The sequence below is a fragment of the Pinus tabuliformis genome, chromosome X (genome assembly GCF_031772625.1).
Source record: "Pinus tabuliformis cultivar Carrire ecotype Pingquan chromosome X, CPIR1, whole genome shotgun sequence".
In the NCBI taxonomy this organism is placed as follows: domain Eukaryota; kingdom Viridiplantae; phylum Streptophyta; class Pinopsida; order Pinales; family Pinaceae; genus Pinus; species Pinus tabuliformis.
In genome coordinates this window covers 632,309,383-632,327,467 of record NC_142308.1, presented here as the reverse complement: position 1 = coordinate 632,327,467, position 18,085 = coordinate 632,309,383, and the positions used below count along the sequence as shown (strand labels likewise).

The window sequence follows — 18,085 nt, the reverse complement described above, 5'->3', positions numbered from 1 at the left end:
TTAGATTAGTTCATGATGTATGGAGCCTATATATGGGTGGCATGCAGGGACTAGAGATGAGGGCCAAAGGGATTCCATCAGTTGTCAGGGCTATGCCGTAGCAGGTCTGGCTATGGGATGCAGGGATTCAGTTGATCGATAGATCACTCATGATGAGCGGAGTTGTGGCAGAGAGTGATATAGTTCGCTCTTGGGATGACACATGGGGGTTCACAAAGGGTTTCATGATATGGGGAGGCAGACATTTTCTGTTGCTGCACAGGTTTGGAGTTAGATTTGGATGGGTAGGCCTTGGCGCCATGGAGATCCCCGGGTAGGATGTATCTTGCCGCTTTCGATCTTCCACCATCGGGTTCTAGGAGAGGAGGATAATGTCTGCGCACGATAGGGAGTATGACATAGTTAGAGTAGCGCAACGTTAGCATGGTGGCACCACTTTGGGACTAGTAGGGAACTGGGTCATCACAACTCTTCATAGCTTAATAACCTTTAGGGATGTGCCAACTACTGCAGAGATAGTGAGTGGAGCGAGGGGAGCTTCATGTTGGACAGGATGGCATGGGATCCTGGTATTGAAGGATTCTTTCATATCAGGATAGTGGTAGGGTCAAGCACGATTCAGTGGCACATCTGGGACCCTGGCACATGTTTCAATGACAGTGGGGTGCAATAGTTAGAGAGGATGCTCGTTCAGACTTTGCTTGAGGACAAGTGATTTTTGGTACATTGGAGGAACTTGTCGGTTGAGAATGCTATTTGGGAGGGTGAGCACATACTTGAGCGTCCAGCACTAAAGTTGCTTGGGGACAAGCAACATTTGGGAGGGGAGGACTGTCATGTCCTTTCCTAAATTAGTTTGGAGCAGTATTAATTTCTACATTTTGAGGCTAATTTTGGAGGTGATGGGGGCCCATTCGATTTTATTAGGAGGCTAGACTTAGGAGAAGATATTTTGATGTGGTTAAGTATAGGTGGGGGCCACTCATACTAGAGGAATACGCATTCCCTAGTTCGATTTGCATGGAGCAGAAATCGATGGTTAGGCGAGGGACCCACGATGGAGGGAAAATGGAAGGAAAAGTGCTCCACGAATTCTATATAAGGAAGGAAACTCTCCTCATTTGGATATCTTATCTTTTAACATATTGAACTCAATCTTAGTTGCTTGAGCTGCTTAGTCGAGTTACTGTGTTGTTTCGCACGCGAGTGGTGATCTCAACCCATGCTTCGGTGGACTTTGAGTGCCGACCCTAGAAGGGAGTTCTTCTTCATCTCAGTTCATAGCAACAACAGGGAGACGAGTTACAACAACTGTAAGTCGAGTACCAACAGTGTGGGGGAGTAACAACAGTGCAGGGATTGCGCAGTCACAGTGTGAGGCACTCCGGGAAGTTGGGGAGATAGGAGTATCCTTCATCATTTTCAGGAGTATAGAGGGCAGCTACAAACAAGAGGGCCCTTTTACACGCAGCTCTCATTCCATCACACGCAGGACTGCGTCATCTCCTCCATGACTGCGTAGTCATTGGAGTGAGACTCTTTGGTGTAGCACCATGTGGGGGGTTTTGGAGCTAGGAGGCTAGGAGATCATTTGGAGGGCCATTTGAGGAGGATTGGTGGAGTTGGGAGAGTAGAGATTGACAAGATCAGTCACAGCAATAGGATTCGAAATTGGAGGAGGGCCAAGCTGTGAAGGGTCAATTTTTGAAGGTTGGAACCAAGGGAAACCCTTTCTAGGTTTTTTTGGGTTTTAGGCAAGGATTACAGTCCTAATATTATAGAATTTTCTGCGTAGATTTAAGGGGTCCCAACTCAGCCAGTTGCTAGAGGAGCTACGGGGAATTTGGACCAAAATTCTGAGGTCAGCATTTTGCCAGTTCCTTCGTGGCTTATTCTGGGTATTTGGTGGAGAGGCCGAGGTTAATTTGCCATAATTTTCTTAGCACCGGAGGTGGGGTTTCTAGCAGCATATTTGCAGTGGATAACACAGTTTCACAAGGGGAGCGCAAGGCATCATTGTAGTCGTTATTTGTGTCATCTGGGCTTGACATATTACCACCTGGGCTTGATCACGCTTGCCATTGAGGCAAGCCTAGGTGCACCACTTCCACATTATTCACTATTTTTCCTAGTTTGTAACATTACAGGTTTGGACACATGTGCTCTAAAAGTAGTACTCAAATTTTCAACAAGTGGTCTTGAAGAGAATCATGTTCATCCATTTTTATATTTAACAACATATTCTTTAAGAAGAAAGCCTGACTTCTATCTAATATTCCATGTATATTCTTCAGTGGAGTCGAAATATTGCAATCGACATCTCTGCCTTCAGGCAGTATCTTATTGGTCACAAAGAGCTTGGTTGTACTTTAGTGATTTAGAGGAAACGGTCATTCAAGAGGGATTGAGAAAAAAAATCTTTATAAAAATTGAAAAGATCCCAGGAAATTCTCTAACTCTGTATAGCAGTTCGGGAACTCGTTGAAATGTGCACTTTCTTATTAAGATTGACTTCGTCATACCCTTCCCACATCTTACCTCTCTATTGCCATGCCGATGTTTTCCAGATTCATCAAATGAAATGTATATGATAAAAGCATGTAGCTTCTTGAAAATAGGAAGATGTCATGTCCCTATTTTTATTCTTCTCCATAGTACAACTAGGGTGGATTTCCAGGATAGGGGATGGCCCAATGTTGCACGAAGCGGGAGCGAAGCGGAAGCGCGGAAGCGTCATTTTCCAAAAATCTAGGAAGCGAAGCGTCTGCTATATATATATATTTTTTATATTTTTTTGCATTTATACTCAAAACAAACATCCCAAATACCAAATTAATTGTAGAAGACATGAAAACATGCATATTTTTGCATAAATCAAGATAGATATGGCATCCATGATTCCATTGTAGTTACTAGTATGTACAACAATCATCTATATTCTAGCTATTACAAACATACATCAAATTTTTAAACATATTATAAAACATAAAACATTTAAGCATATTATAAAACATAAAACATAGAGCATATTATGATTTATCTAGCAAGTGAGCAACTGTCAACATTTGTCATGTCCAAAATTCAAATAATAATGTTTACAAAATATGTCACTTGGTCACCGCCAAGCCAAAAAGGTCCAAAATTCAAATTCACAAGTCTACAAGTCTAATGAGTAATCTATGACAAAAAGTAGTAGATTGTGAATATATCTACTAATCTCTCCTCCTTCCACCACGAATAGAACGTGGTGGCGGGCCTCCACGTGGTGGCAATGAAGAAGATGGTGCCTCTGGAAGTCGTGGCACTGAAACTGATGAAGAAGAACCCCCTGCTGTTGGTGTTGAACCATGGAACCTAGGAACCAAGGGACCAGATGAGGGAGCATCTGCTATATTTATATTTTTTTTTGCTTTCATTTGTCACCCTAACCCAAGGTGGACCCACCCCCAACAAGCAAACTCACCTAAAATTTAAAAAAAAATTGAAAAAAAAAACGATTTTCTAAATGCTTTTCCGGAAGCTTTTCTGGAAGCGTCTCGGAAGCGTCTCGGAAGCGTCTGGGAAGCGTCTGGGAAGCGCCTGGGAAGCGTCTGGGAAGCGTCTGGGAAGCGCCGTACGAAGCGCGCTTCGGCGCTTCGGAAGCGCCAGCGCTTCCAAATTTCCAGGAAGCGTCTAAAAATTTCGGAAGCGCGCTTCCGGGGGCGCTTCCTGGGCGCTTCCGTACGGGGCGCGCTTCGGGCCTAGGATCCGGGGGGGGGGGGGGGCGCTTCCTGCAACATTGGGATGGCCAGGTCAGTGGAGCAGGTTTATGTCATCAGCGGTCCTGATGGAGTATTGAGGAGTTTTTATGGGATTTGATGGCATTCGCTTGGCATATTCCATCATCAGCACTGTTTTCCTTTCGTTTCGTTGCATTCCGACAACTTTCAAAAATCAGCGTTATTATTGGGCATAATGTAATTAATTATGCTCGAGGTGGCATTCCAGAGAGATTAATTGATGGAACACCTCAGTATAATAGCTCGTTGGAACCGGAACGAGAAGATCTACATGTTGAGACTTTTGGATGGGAGTTTCAGTGACCTGAGGAGACATGATGACCAATTTACCCTTTTCTCGCATTAAAAATAATATTTTTAATTAAAATAAAAGATGAAAAAGTGCTCCATGATTAAAATAATAATAAAATAGAAGATTCTAGAGGAGTCCATCAGATCTATAAAAGAGGAGGAGGCCATTGGAGGACATCTTGGATTTGTCATTGTTTCTTGTATGAGAGGTTGAGAACCCGGTTCTCTACTCCATTGGTAGCCCCAGGACGGAAACCCTCGGGTGATTTAGAGAGATTGGGTGAGCACCCCTCTCCCCTTGGTGGATTCATTCAAAATCTACAGGTGTAGTGATTGGTTTCCTGTTTCAGTTTGAGAGGTCAGTATCAGTATTATTACATATCTTGGAGGGCCGTGTTGATTTGGGGTAGCATCGGATGTGCTCTAGCCATGAAATTTGGTGGAGAGGTTGGGGCACATGAGATCTCCATTACCAAGAAAGGGTTTGGGCAGATTCTAAACAGTTTAGGAGATATTAAAATAATTAATATTTTTAATGGAGTCCCTAAGTCTAAACTTAGGGAAATTAAAATATTAATGTGGATTAATATAAAACTGTGTTAGAATGGTCCAAAAGACATGGATCAAACCAGTTCTAATCTTAGCCATTGATTAGGGACTTAATCTCGGCCGTTGATACGTCAACGAGAAAAGTATAAGAGGCTTGAGGGTCACTTGGATAACACACCAAATGATTAGTCATTCTATTCTCTAGAGCGGGGTTTGCTAAGAGAGATAGAATTAGTGATCATAGTTGTAGCTGAGGGGCATTGAGTACAGAGAGACAGAGAGGTAGAGATAGTGTCGGGAGATCAACGCAGGAGCCAGAGAGAGTGACGCAGTAATAGCCAGGGCTCACGCAGGGCCATGCAAAGGCAGCCAGGAGCTGCGCAGTGCTTCAAAGAGGCCAGCGTTGCTGACGTAGAGGACCAGAAGGCTGACGCAGGCCCATTCAAGGTGACGCGGGGCCAGCGCTAGGCAGAGAGAGGCTGATGCAGTCCAAAAAGGCAGACACTGGCGTTTCTGAAGCAGATTGGAGCAAAGGAACTGCCGGAAGGTTTATCTGGGGTTTCAGCCAGGACATTTGTCTTAGGTTGAGAGGTACGACTGCCAAGGAAATTCTCTGTTGGGTAAGCCGGATTTGGAACCCAGATTGTACTTTGAAATTACTTAATAATAAAACCCTCAGATAGTTGCACCGGTTTTCTCGCATTGGGTTTTCCCAGGGACATTGATCCAAAAATAACGGTGTCATTTTTTTGTACTTGTTTCTGTTTCCTTCAGTTGATGATCTGTAATATGTTGAGCATGCACTAGTGCTTATTTTCAATATTTACATGTAAATAACTTGTTAAGTAACAGAACAAGTAGGTAGGAATAAATCAATAAAGTGCATGGAGGGTTTCTAACTGGTAGACTTAGAAACTTTAACATGGTATCAGAGCGTGGTTATAGATCATAGGAGAACTGAGGACATTAGGCTAGCAGAGCAATAGCATCAGAAAACAGCTGTCTCGAGTGACAAAAGTTGTTTCTAGTAGAGCAGCGACAACGGAAGGGTGACACAGTGCTTGCGTCATCAAGGGTGAGCTAGGAAGAGGCAACGCAGAGGGTAATGGAGGCAAAGGGAGACTCACGCAGAGCCATGCAGAAGCTAGGAGGGCTGACGCAGTTGGCTAAGGAGGTCGGGTTGATGGTGCTGGGATCACACAGAGCCTAGGAGCTCTCACCTTCAGGTTGTTGGGGTTTAGGAGGTTGTGGGAAAGTTGCAGAGTGGAGCTGGTGAGGTACTGTAGTCAAAACAATACCTGACAGGGCAAGGCCAAGAGGAGGGAGTTTCTACCGAGGGTTTCTAGTTGAGAAATCGGATTAGTGGTGCGGTTGCACAGACGATCAGAGTAGGGCACATCTCGACATCGGCAGAAGGATTTTCAGGAGGGAAATCAAGACCCAGAGGGAGTCACATCGAGAACTTCCAGGAGGGAAGTAGAAGAGCATCATGGCACTACACGTAGTAAGAGACTAGGACAGGCTGGACGGAGCGTCAAACATCCCAGTCTGGAAGGCCAAAATCTTATCCATACTTGACAGAAATCATGTCAAGCACTTCGCCTTGAAGACGATAGCTATCCTAGTCAATCCAGCTGAGAATGACAAGTACAAGGAGGCAATGGCAAGGGCCAAGAGCATCATCCTTGACGAGGTCAAGGACCATGTAGTACCACACATTGGCAAGAAGGAAATGACAAATGAGATGTGGGAGGCCCTTAAGAAATTGTACCAACATACTTCTGTGCAGAGAGGAATGTTACTAGAAAATCAGTTAAGGTCATATCAGATGAAGAAGGGAGAACCGATTGACACCTTCCTCGGAGGATTAAATGAGATTCGAGATCAATTGACTGCTATAGAAGCCACGCCGGATCAGGAATTCATGGTGAGGACAACCCTGAATGCTGTCTCAGAACACTGGGAGGTATTTGTCCAAAGTATACTGGGCAGAGGGACACTTCCACCTTAGGATGAGATGTGGGCGGCTCTTCGCCAAGAAGAGATCAGTCGACAGTCAAAGGTAGGAAGCAGCGGCAAGGGGATTAGAGTCAAACAGGAGGAGGAGGATGTTGCCCTAGCATTTGAGGGAAAGCAAGGAAAGCGGAAGAAGAAGGATCTCCCCAAGATCAAGTGCTTCCACTATGGGGAGCTGGGTCATTATGCGACCTAGTGTCCAAGGAAGAAGAGTAAGGGAGAGTCTTTCGAGACTAAGGCAGCGCCAGCAAGGGCAGAGAAGGAAGTGGACACAGACGATGACTGTGCCATGAGTGCACACGCACCACTTGAGCGGAAGTGGGGAGACATCAAGCTGTAGTTAGGCGGACTACAGGCGATGAAGGGCAGGATCCTCAAGGTACCCAACCTCTTGGATTAGACCTTGCTACTGGAGCCCCGAAGAGGAGTAGCAACTCGCTGATGTGGGTAGAGATGGATGCGGATGGAGCAGCTAAGAGAGCTATAGTGTAGGAGTCCCGAGACAACGTGAGGCTAGCAGGCTGCAGCAGTGCGAGAGGCACAGGAGTGTTGCACCAGTGCAGGATGGCACAAAGAGGAGTGCAACGGTGAGAGATGCAGGGAATTGTTGCAGCAGCGCAGAGTTCAGAAAGGGAGCACTTGTTAGCGGCAGAGGGAGTTTCAGCATCAGGAGGGTCTCTAGTCCAACAAAGAGATCAAAGTTGGGAGATTAGTTACTTACTTCTCAGTAACTGAGTTGCAGTGCAGCAGTGGGCAACACGATGCAGCATGATGAGAGGAGTTGCAGTGCGGATGCAGTGTTGGGAGAAAGGACCAGTAGTAGCACAGATGCAGAGGGAGTTGCAATACGAATGCAACAGTGGCAGTGGTAGGGCCATGGGTAGCAGTACAGGATGCAATAGTGTAGGGGATGGTGGGCATCAAGTCTAACATCAGCACAGGGACCGATGCCGAATGATCAGGGTGATACTCAGTGAGGAGTATTACTAGAGCACACTCCTCGCTAAGAGGGAGTATTGATTTGGGGTAGCATTGGATATGCTCTAGCCATGAAATTTGGTGGAGAGGTTGGGGCACATGAGATCTCCAATACTCAAAAAGGGTTTGGGGCCTGGGCAAATTCTAAACAGTTTAGGAAATAATAAAATAATTAATATTTTTAATGGAGTGCCTAAGTCTAAACTTAGGGAAATTAAAATATTAATGTGGATTAATATAAAACTATTTTAGAATGATCCAAAAGACATGGATCAAGCCAAAGCTAATCTTAGCCGTTGATTAGGGACTTAATCTCGGCCTTTGATATGTCAACGAGAAAAGTATAAGAGGAGGCTTGAGGTTCACTTGGAGAACACACCAGATGATCAGTCATTCTATTCTCTACAACGGGGTTTGCTAAGAGAGATAGAATCAGTGATCGGAGTTACAGCTGAGGGGCATTGAGTACAGAGAGACAAAGATAGTGTCGGGAGATCAGTGTAGGAGCCAAAGAGAGTGACGCAGAGGCAACCAGTGCTCACGCAGGGCCACGCAGAGGCAGCTAGGAGCTGTGCAGTGCTTCAAAGAGGCCAGTGTTGCTAACGCAGAAGGCTGACGCAGGGCTAGCGCTGGGCAGAGAGAGGCTGATGCAGTCCAGAAAGGCAGAAGCTAGGGTTTTTTGGGCAGATTGGAGCTGAGGAGCTGCCGGAAGGTTTATCCGGGGTTTCAGCTGGGACATTTGTCTCAAACTGAGAGGTACTATTGCCAAGGAAATTCTCTGTTGGGTAAGCCGGATTTGGCACCTAGATTGTACTCTGAAATTGCTTAATAAGAAAACCCTCATATAGCTGCACCAATTTTCCCGCATTGGGTTTTTCCGAGGACGTTGGTCCAAAAATAACAGTGTCATTTTTGTGTGCTTGTTTATGTTTCCTTCAGTTGATGATCTGTAATATGTTGAGCATGCACTAGTGTTTATTTTCAGTATTTACATTGTAAATAACTTGTTAAGCAATGGAACAAGTTGGTAGGAATAAATCAATAAAGTGCATGGAGGGTTTCTAACTGGTAGACTTAGAAACTTCAATAGGTCATTCCCAGCTATCGTATTGGCACATATTTCTATATAATAAAGCTGGATTTTTTTGCTTCATTTCTCATTGTTCCTCATGTTGTGATCTTTTAATGAGATTTTTGTGCAATTTGTGGGTTTATTGTTTTTGTCAGATTTCCGATGTTTGGGTTTTACATGGCAATCTTCTATTACGTGAATGGTAATCTTATGTGAAGTGTTTGTTCCAATTTTTTTTCATTTGGGACATTACAGTGGTATCAGAGCATCGAAATTGGCTTACCCTGTGGGTTTGAGTTTTCAGTTCAATTTTAAATATATGAGGGTTTATTTTTGAAGTGCCAAGTCATTCTTTGTTGCAGAAGTTTTATTTGGTGCCAAGAATTGGGACGAAGATTTTTTGTATTCTTTGACCAAAAATTTAATTTATGTCCACTTATTTTAGTTCTTGGTGGGGCCATAAGCAAAGTATTATTCTTGGGCCGAGTCGTGAAGGGGGCAGTATCTCTTTTTCACGCACCTGTGCTAAACCCCGTGTTGGAAGGGTGTCGAATTAGAAAATTTTGGGGCCCATTCTTTTCAGTAAAGAGGCCGCTTTCAGAAGTGGAACGAGGACGTAGCAAAGGGTTCTAATTTTTAATAACTCGACAGACTTTAGGCCATGAATTCTTTTTAAGGAGCAAAGGTTTAATTAGCAAGACAGTGAAGCCTAGACTCTTGCAGATCGCGGGTGATTAATTCACCTAATGCTGAAGGGAGCCGCCACCACTTCAAGGTTACACGAGATTGTTCAGGGACCGAGCATTTTCAGAAATAGAAGGACGTATTTCAGAGACCGAGCATTTTCAAGTTGTCTGTTGGATGTGTTTCTCCAAGAACTCTATCATTCAATAAAGAGACGAGTTTCCCCTCTGCTGGGACTGCATGCAAGCTATTTTATTGCTAGTTGGTAATATCTGACTGGAGTCTCTTTAGCATATTAAGGGTCGTATCACTGCTGTGTATAGCTGAGTTAAATGCCATAAAAAAAAATGAGCTGAGTTTAAGGAGACATATTGCTGGAAGAAGCAGCGTGTCTCTGCATGTGATATCAATCCATTGACCTTAAATTTCCTGAGGAGCGTGGAGATTAAAAGAGTGGTATTATGTTGCTATAGAAGACTGAACGATACCATGGCGTGCATACAAAAGTGTTTGTAAATTCCAAGGGCAGAGTTTGTCGGTTTGATAAAGAATGCTCCGTGTTTAGGGTCGTGTGCACCTGATATAATTGTATGCATGGAAAAGGAGTGTTGGAGCGTGATTGGATTGATTTTGTTGTTGTGCTCTTGTGACTTGACTCTGTTACATTCTAATGCGATCGAGCAGTCCAGTGATCGAAATATGTGGCCAGTGATGTGTGAGGCATCATATATATCAACAAACTGTTGACCAAAGGGCTACACTGGGAATTTATAATAAACTCAGGAAACAAAGTGTCTTCTCATTCTGCCCAGACGTTCTGAGGATCCAAGCAAAAAGTAAAGCTCCAGCAGTATATTTTTTAAGCCAACGAGAAGCAGCTCCAGGTTCCAAATTCATTTCTCAATAAATTTGTTTATTATTTTCTCTCTAAGAATGATTGTTCATGAATTTGACAAGGAATCTCTGGTTGTTCTTTCAAATCATATCAGTACTTTTATTTGTCATTGAACTAATTGTTCATAAGAATTTCACAACATTAGAGGGACCTGTACGTATTATTTGCAATGAGCTATCAATCATAACTATGTACTACTGCTAAGCCCAGTGAGGTCAGCTAGCCATATATCAAAAATTTGTTGTTGTATTTGAGTCAAGTATTATTGTTGCTGGTGGAGTTAGTAGGGTGAAAGTATGTTGTTGTCCAGATAACTGAGTATGTGTCAAAGAACTAGTGCAGTTGTGGGTTGCAAGGGCTGTCATATTTATATTGTCCTGTTGTACCATTGATTGAGTCCTGTTGCATATATACTAGCAGTGTTTGAGCATAGCAGGGTTGTTATCAAGAGTAAGTTAAAGGTTGTTGGTAGAATCTTGTGTATGAGATTAGGCTTATGTTGTTGATATAAGAAGGCCAGTGTATTGTGTCAACCACTGAGTCAGCCAATGATTATTGTGTCCTTATTGCTGTACTTGATATCATTTGACTAAAATATGGATGAAACCTTCATTAACTCCCTTAATAAACCAACAACAACAAACAACAGACCCTTCTCAAAAAGGGTCTATGCCATTCTTTAGATAGAACAACCAAAGCATGTGCAAAAGGGGCAGGAAATAGGACAAAAAATCTTTTCACTTGGGACAGAATTAAAACGCATGAGGGTCACATGGAAAGTTCTCTTCAAACTTGATGAACTAGATCCCCTCCTTTCCACAGTGAGTCAGTTAGAGGGGAAGAAGTTGAAGTGGGCTTTGAAACCAGCCATGCTAGCCTTAATACAAACCAAGTTCTTGGAAGAACCTTGTGAAGGGGTCAAACTTCCGGTTGCATCATGTCTCAGTAACATTATGAGGTTGACTGCACCCACACCTCCATTCAATGATAATGTTATGAGGAGAATTTTCAAGTTGATAACAGAGACTTTTTGAGAGTTGGACAATAGTGCAGGCTCTACCTTTGGGAAGAAGCTTGAGATTTTAGGAGTTATGGCTATGACTAGGACTCATGAAATCATGTTTGATCTGGAGTGTGATGATTTGATCCTGCAGATGTTCCAATGCTTCTTCAGCATTAGGAAACATCATCCTGACACAGTCATAGCACACATGCAACCCATCTTGTCATCATGTATGAGAGGTCGTGATGCCATTTGTCAGGAGTTGCAGTCTCGACTATTGTTTGTCTGGCGGAGAGAGCAACTGGTCTCACTCGCTGCTTATGAGCTAGCCGAAAGGTTGGTTGAGCAGAACATTGGGTTGTTCAGGAGATAGTTGACCAGGGAGGAGTAGCTCAGGTTTGGGGGCTCATGCAGCAAGAATGAGATGAGGAGGAAGGGACTTTGCTTCATCTGCAAAGGACCTTGGGGACCTGACCACTCATGCTTGAGTGACACTGAGGAGATGACAGCGGTAGAGCAGGGAAATATTCTTCATGTATGTCAGGATGAGGACTCTTCGTTGGACGAGTCCATGGGTTCATACAATGATACCTTAGAGGAGCACGAGCAGTCATATGGAGTTGATGACAGTAGCCCAGATATGCATCCATGTGTGGTAGAGGAGTACGAGGAGCAACTGATTGTTCCCATGTGGGAAAGAGATCAGGGAGCAGATGAGTGGCTGATGATTCAGCATAGAGAGCACATAGAGGAGCATGAGTCATGGCGAGTCATTGACATTAGGCCAGATTCGTATGATGAGCAGTCCATGGGTCCTAGGAGAGACATTCGGGATAGTGTGTCACCAGTGATGAGTCAGTATGAGCAGAGTATTATGGAGCGTGAGTCAGCTGAGGAGGATGAGGCGCACAGTATGCATGATGAGCCATTTTGGGAGAGCCAATTGGAGGTTCATATTGAACTTGTGATGATGGAGGATGAGCAGCCACCCTTGGGGTCAGTCGTTGATGAGGAGCAGACACAAACAACTGGCAAGGTGATGATGTTCATTGACACTTGTCCTCAGGAGATGCTGGAGTATGATAGGATAGTTTGGCAGGAGATTGGTGGATTGGAAGAGCGTGGAGTTTCCTATCAGGCGAGGGAGATGGCAGTGCATCCATCTTTGGGTCTACCCATTGATGAGGTGCAAACAGGTGTAGTGGCAGCTAGCCGAGCTACAACATTTTCAGGCAGCAACCCTCTCCAGGAGTACATAGACAGGGCTTGCAGCACAATTTGGCTACTTGTACCCATTACAGGGAGAGAGGCAGGACTTTCTCGATGGATATTGCTGACCAACCAGATAGGGCAGCATGAGTTGAGCATGGACCAGCATCAGCATAGTAGACTTGTTCCTTACACAAGAGTCCATGACTTAGATTGGTGGGAGATCATGAGTTGGTATCCTATTGATGGAGTATCATTCTTAGTCGAGAGCAGTGTACTGCAGGAGCCCTTAGAGGTGGGGGATATTACATGCTCTAGTCGCCAACAGAATGTGGGTTGGCAACTCATCGGTATCTCAGTGCAACGTCAATATCATGAGATTGACCTTGGGGTATACCAAGGATTGGATTGGAAGGTGGTGATGAGCTGGTACACAGTTGGTAGGGCAGCATTCACGGCCAGAGCTACAACACAGCAGGAGCCATGTAGCATTAACGCTCCTTCTTGGTGGCATTGGGATCTAGGTGGATCTATTGGCAGCAGGTTGAGTCATAGATGGGCATGGGATCCAGGCATTGGAGGATCCAATCATGTTTCGAGAGCTTGGAGACGTGATGTGGACCAGTGGTTCATATGGGATCCAGGAATTGGGTCTTAGTGGCGTTGGGCCACCACATTGGTCCACAGATTTGGATTGCTTGAGGGAAAGCAATCTTGGGGCGGGAGGAATATCATGTCCATTTTTATTCTTCTCCATAGTACAACCAGGGTGGATTTCCAGGACATGGCATGGCCAGGTCAGTGGAGCAAGTTTATGTCATCAGGGATCTCGATGGAGTATTGAGGAATTTTTATGGGATTTGATGGCATTTGCTTGGCATATTCCATCATCAGCACAGTTTGCCTTTTGTTCCATTGCATTCCGACAACTTTCAAAATTCAGCATTATTATTGGGCATAACTTGATTAATTATGCTTGAGGTGGCATTCCGGGGAGATTAATTGATGAAACACCTCAATGTAATAGCTCGTTGGAACCAGAAAGAGAAGATCTACATGATGGGACTTTTGGATGGGAGTTTCAGTGACTTGAGGAGACATGATGGCCAATTTACCCTTTCCCCATATTAAAAAAATATTTTAATTAAAACAAAAGAGGGAAAAGAGCTCCATGATTAAAATAATAATAAAATAGAAGATTCTAGAGGGGTCCATCAGATCTATTAAAGAGGAGGAGGAGGTCATTGGAGGACATCGTGGATTTGTCATTGGTTTTTGTATGAGAGGTTGAGAACCCGGTTCTCTACTCCATTGGTAGCCCCAGGACAGAAACCCTCGGATGATTTAGAGAGATTGAGCGAGCACCCATCTCCCCTTGGTGGATTTTGTTTAAAAGGCCGGTATCAGTATTATTACATATCTTGGAGGGTCGTTCCTAGCTATTTTATTGGCACATATTTCTATATAGTAAAGCTGGATTTTGTTGCTTCATTTCTCATTGTTCCTCATGTTGTGATCTTTTAATGAGATTTTCGTGCAATTTGTGGGTTTATTGTTTCTGTCAAATTTCCGGTGTTTGGGTTTTACATGGCAATCTTCTATTAAGTGAATGGTAATCTTATGTGAAGTGTTTTTTCCAAAAAAAAATTTCGTTTGGGACATTACACAAGAACATTAATTTCTATTGAGCAACCATCTTCAGCATATATAAATCTATCACTGACATTTTTTCCCATCAAAGAAGCACCCCATTTTTCCGTCCATTAAGAGTGCTTTGAGTCTTGCTGTTAGAAATAAATTCCAAGATTTTGTCAGCAGAATTCCAGTGAAAAAGTAAGGTACATGCCTCTGAAAGCTTGATGCAACATGTAGGTTTCTTGTTTCATGTTTTTCTACCCTTAAGCATACCCTAATTTCCAGAATTCAGTATTAGGAGATGACTTCTCTATGTGTGCTTTTGGAGGGTTGGTGGTGGCGGTGTAGAGGCTAGATGCACATTTTCCAAAGGGACAGGACTACAACTATGCATACAACTGTATCTAATTATCATGTTTAAAATGGAACTTGTCGTTACATGGAACTCATTTTCAATCATATTTGAGTTGAGTTATGTGGACTAAATTTAAAATGAACTAACTCATTTCTTCGTAAAATACAAGGGGAGCTTTCCTGATCCTGTGAAGATTTGTATGTGCAAAAATTCAAGTTTTTCGACTCTTTGGTTTCAAATTGATGTTGTTTAATTTTTGGATATGCTGATTTCTTATCAATTTGTCATTGCAGGGAATAACTTATTACATTCTTCATACGATTTGGGAATTACAGATGCCAATACATTGTCTTTTGTATTGAAAAATGCACCTGAAGCAGCAAAGCAGTTGAATATAGGCCCGATGTTTAACAAGGAAGCAGCAAATTATTCTAATGAAGGAACATTTATGGTAAGCTCTTGTGTGAATGTGGGTGTATAGAAAAAGTGACAGTTATGTGATGATTACTAAAAACTTATTTTGTCTATTTTTAGCAGGCATTTTAGCACCTGTCTTTTGGTTTAGTTAGTTAATTTTGGCTAGATTCATAAAATGTTGAAAATATATTCTCAACTACCCAAGTTTGATGTAAAGTTGCACTATAAATAGATGTTATTATGTAATGCAAACAGAGTGAATTTAAATTTTGAAGTTGCCCCACATTCCCCATTTCCACTCTGCACAAATCAGTTGGTATTGGAGCTTTCTTTTGGCTTACATCCCAGCTTTGTTTGGATTCCTCTGTTGCATCTAGATTGTCTCGAAGTGTTCCAATGGTGTTTCTAGAGTAATATGGCTTTATGCTGGAATTTGAGACAAATAACATAATTCTTTCGAAAATAATACAATTACTTCATGTAGATACTTCAATAAATGATATGGAACAATGTCTATGCATATCACTTCAATATTTTGTATAGCTACTCAAACTACTGTAATTGTTCCACATACAAAAATTAATTGAGAGGAATCAGATCTAATTACATTCAACGCTTTACAAAGTCTAGTTACATGGACCCTAAATACTAATTAAATATGAAATAACACTATAGCACCATCCTTTAATGGTCATTTTTTTTGCTTGTGCTTTAGTGAACATATTTATAACTTGGTCTGACGTTGCATCCTAAATCAACTTGATCTCCTTGTGCTATACAGGTACTCAATATATCCATGTGGACCTTCAATATGCTTTTCTCTTTCATAAAACACTCAATTTTTGGCAAGCCAGATAACAATTTGATAGTCACAAAACATAAGAGTGTTATTCTACTGTTCAGATTAGTGTACATAATTTGTATTTTTAGAGTTAGTAATAAATAAGTCTTGTATATTATTTGGTGAATTTATGAAGAATAATCAACAGATTCTTTGTGTTTTGTCTTCCTCTTTTCCCAAGGATTGGGATCCCCCACATGATTTCTCCTTAGCTAAAATTTCTCCTCCACTAGAAAAGTTCATGAACTTGCTATGTTGATGTAGTGTCTCCTCACATGCACGTCTATAGATATAGATCATTCCATCTCAGAGTAGGAAATGTGAGTATCTTGGGCCATGTTACCACTCGATTCAGTAGGGGTCCTAGGAGGGGTTCCAAAGTGACTACTACTAGATCAAGTGGCAACAATGGGACAATGACCCACTGTCACCTCAGTTGATGTCCCCTGATCTTTATGGATGTTCACCGATGGGAGGAGTCCTGGTATAAGGAAATCACTAAGAATGATGAGTCAATGACAGGATAAGTAGTGATTTGTAGAGCCCATTCACAAGAGAGACTCAAATAATAGGGTTAACTTGCTTTGGAAGCAAGGTGAAAGGCTCTCTAAGAAAGGCCCAAAGGAGGCTTAAACCTAAGGAATAGAGGTATTCCTTAATAAGGAATGCCGTAGACCTAAGATTCCCTTTAGAAACAAGATTCCCAAAGTGGACTTATGGAATAAGGCAAAGTTATGTTGTGGGTCAATGAATTGGGTCGTAGCTTGGCCTAGGGTTTGAATGATTCTTGAGAGGATGTGTAGGCTAAGGAAGGATGGAGGAAAGTCAAATGAATGATTAACTTCCTTTGAGTTTTTGAGCAAGTAGACTCTCCAAGATGCCACTAACCAAGGACACCTAGGGACAAAAATATATTTGGGGCTAGGGCTTAGGATATCTCGAGATCTAGCCATGGGATTTCGTTGAAATCTTGAGAGCACCTATACAAAGTCCTAGCGTAGTAGTGGACCAACTCGCACTTGAAGAGGAGTTCCTTAATGTAATCTGCACTAGGCCCTAGAGGGTACAAAGGTTAGGGAAAGAAAAGGGAAAGAAAAGGAGAAAATAAAGGTTTAATGTGATCACCAAGACAAGGATCAGTGCCAAGCCTATTGGGAGAATGGAGTCAAGAATGAAATTTGATTTCTAGAGCTTTGCTTCATCAAGGAGTCCAATATACAACTTCTCTAGTTTAGGAAGGTCCTAGTTAGGTCACACAAGGAATTTACACTTTATTTTGCAAAGCTAGATGGAGTTTCAAGGTTGAACCACCCAAGTTAACCCCTAGGAACATTCACTCTTATTTCCAAATGAATAACACATTCAATAGATCAAGGTTACCAAATGATTCAAGATTTTCGCATAAATTTAGAGCACAAGCAGCATCATGATGCCACATTCCATACATTAGACATATAATAAAAAAATTTGCATAAAAGAGAAACTTACATGACAAAAAGAATATATCTATCCATCATATTTGCAAGAGAGAAGCTCCAAGATAGATTAGAAATAATCCAAGCATTAAAATGCATTAAAGAACCTCCAATTCATCCATCGATAGGTAGTGCAAAGTTCTCAAGAAGAGAAAGATACAAATCCAAGTGATGATGATGAATGAAATGAACCTCTCGTCAATTTATATCATCCTCTAAGGGATTTGAATTGCCTAATTAGGCTTAATGATGACCCTAATAATAAAATAGTGTACCAATAACAACATTTTGGTGACAAGCGCACCAAATAGCTCCATAATATGAAAAATTAGACTCTCAAGAGAACCCAAATGATAGACAAGTAGCTAAGAGGGTCGTTGGGAAGCCAAATGGAGTCCAACATGTGCCAAAATGAATAAAATGGCTCCAAAATAGCGATGAAGGAGATGGTCCCTTGATCTCTAGGCAAATGATTTGTTGTGCCCCTTAGTGGTTGTGGGGGCACAAAATCATCCTCATGGGTCTCCAACTAAATGGAACAAGCATGTTTCCCATCTGCAAGGGCTAGAAGAATGATGCAAGCCCGCCCTTTGTCTCCCATGGTGAGACACAATCCCATCTGGGCCTTGGATCAACTGCCAAGTGTGTGGTGCAAGTGTGTAGCCGGCTGGGCACGGTGGTCTAGGTGCATCATCGTCATCAAATAAGTGGAATACAAGTTAGCAATGAATGGTGCTGAAGGATCCCATGGCATGACTATCTGCTCTCTGCTATAGTGGAGGCCCTTGGCTCTCAACACACATCCTATAAATGCCAATATGACCCTCTGGAGGGATTGGACCCCGTATAGGGAGGCCAAACCCCAAGATGAAGACCCACCTCCAAT

General features: G+C 42.6%; 1 protein-coding gene across 3 annotated transcripts in view; it reads left to right on the top strand.

The window, feature by feature from the left end:
- Nucleotides 1-18,085, top strand: part of LOC149141582 (uncharacterized) — a 498,683-nt gene that overhangs the window by 392,703 nt on the left and 87,895 nt on the right. For all 3 annotated transcript variants that reach the window (XR_016265175.1, XM_089452912.1, XM_089452913.1), the window contains one exon: nucleotides 14,760-14,917. Coding sequence is in view for 2 of the 3 variants with exons in the window: in XM_089452912.1 (XP_089309038.1) it covers nucleotides 14,760-14,917 (158 nt within the window). In the remaining variant the exon portion in view is untranslated. The remainder of the gene's footprint in view (nucleotides 1-14,759; nucleotides 14,918-18,085) is intronic.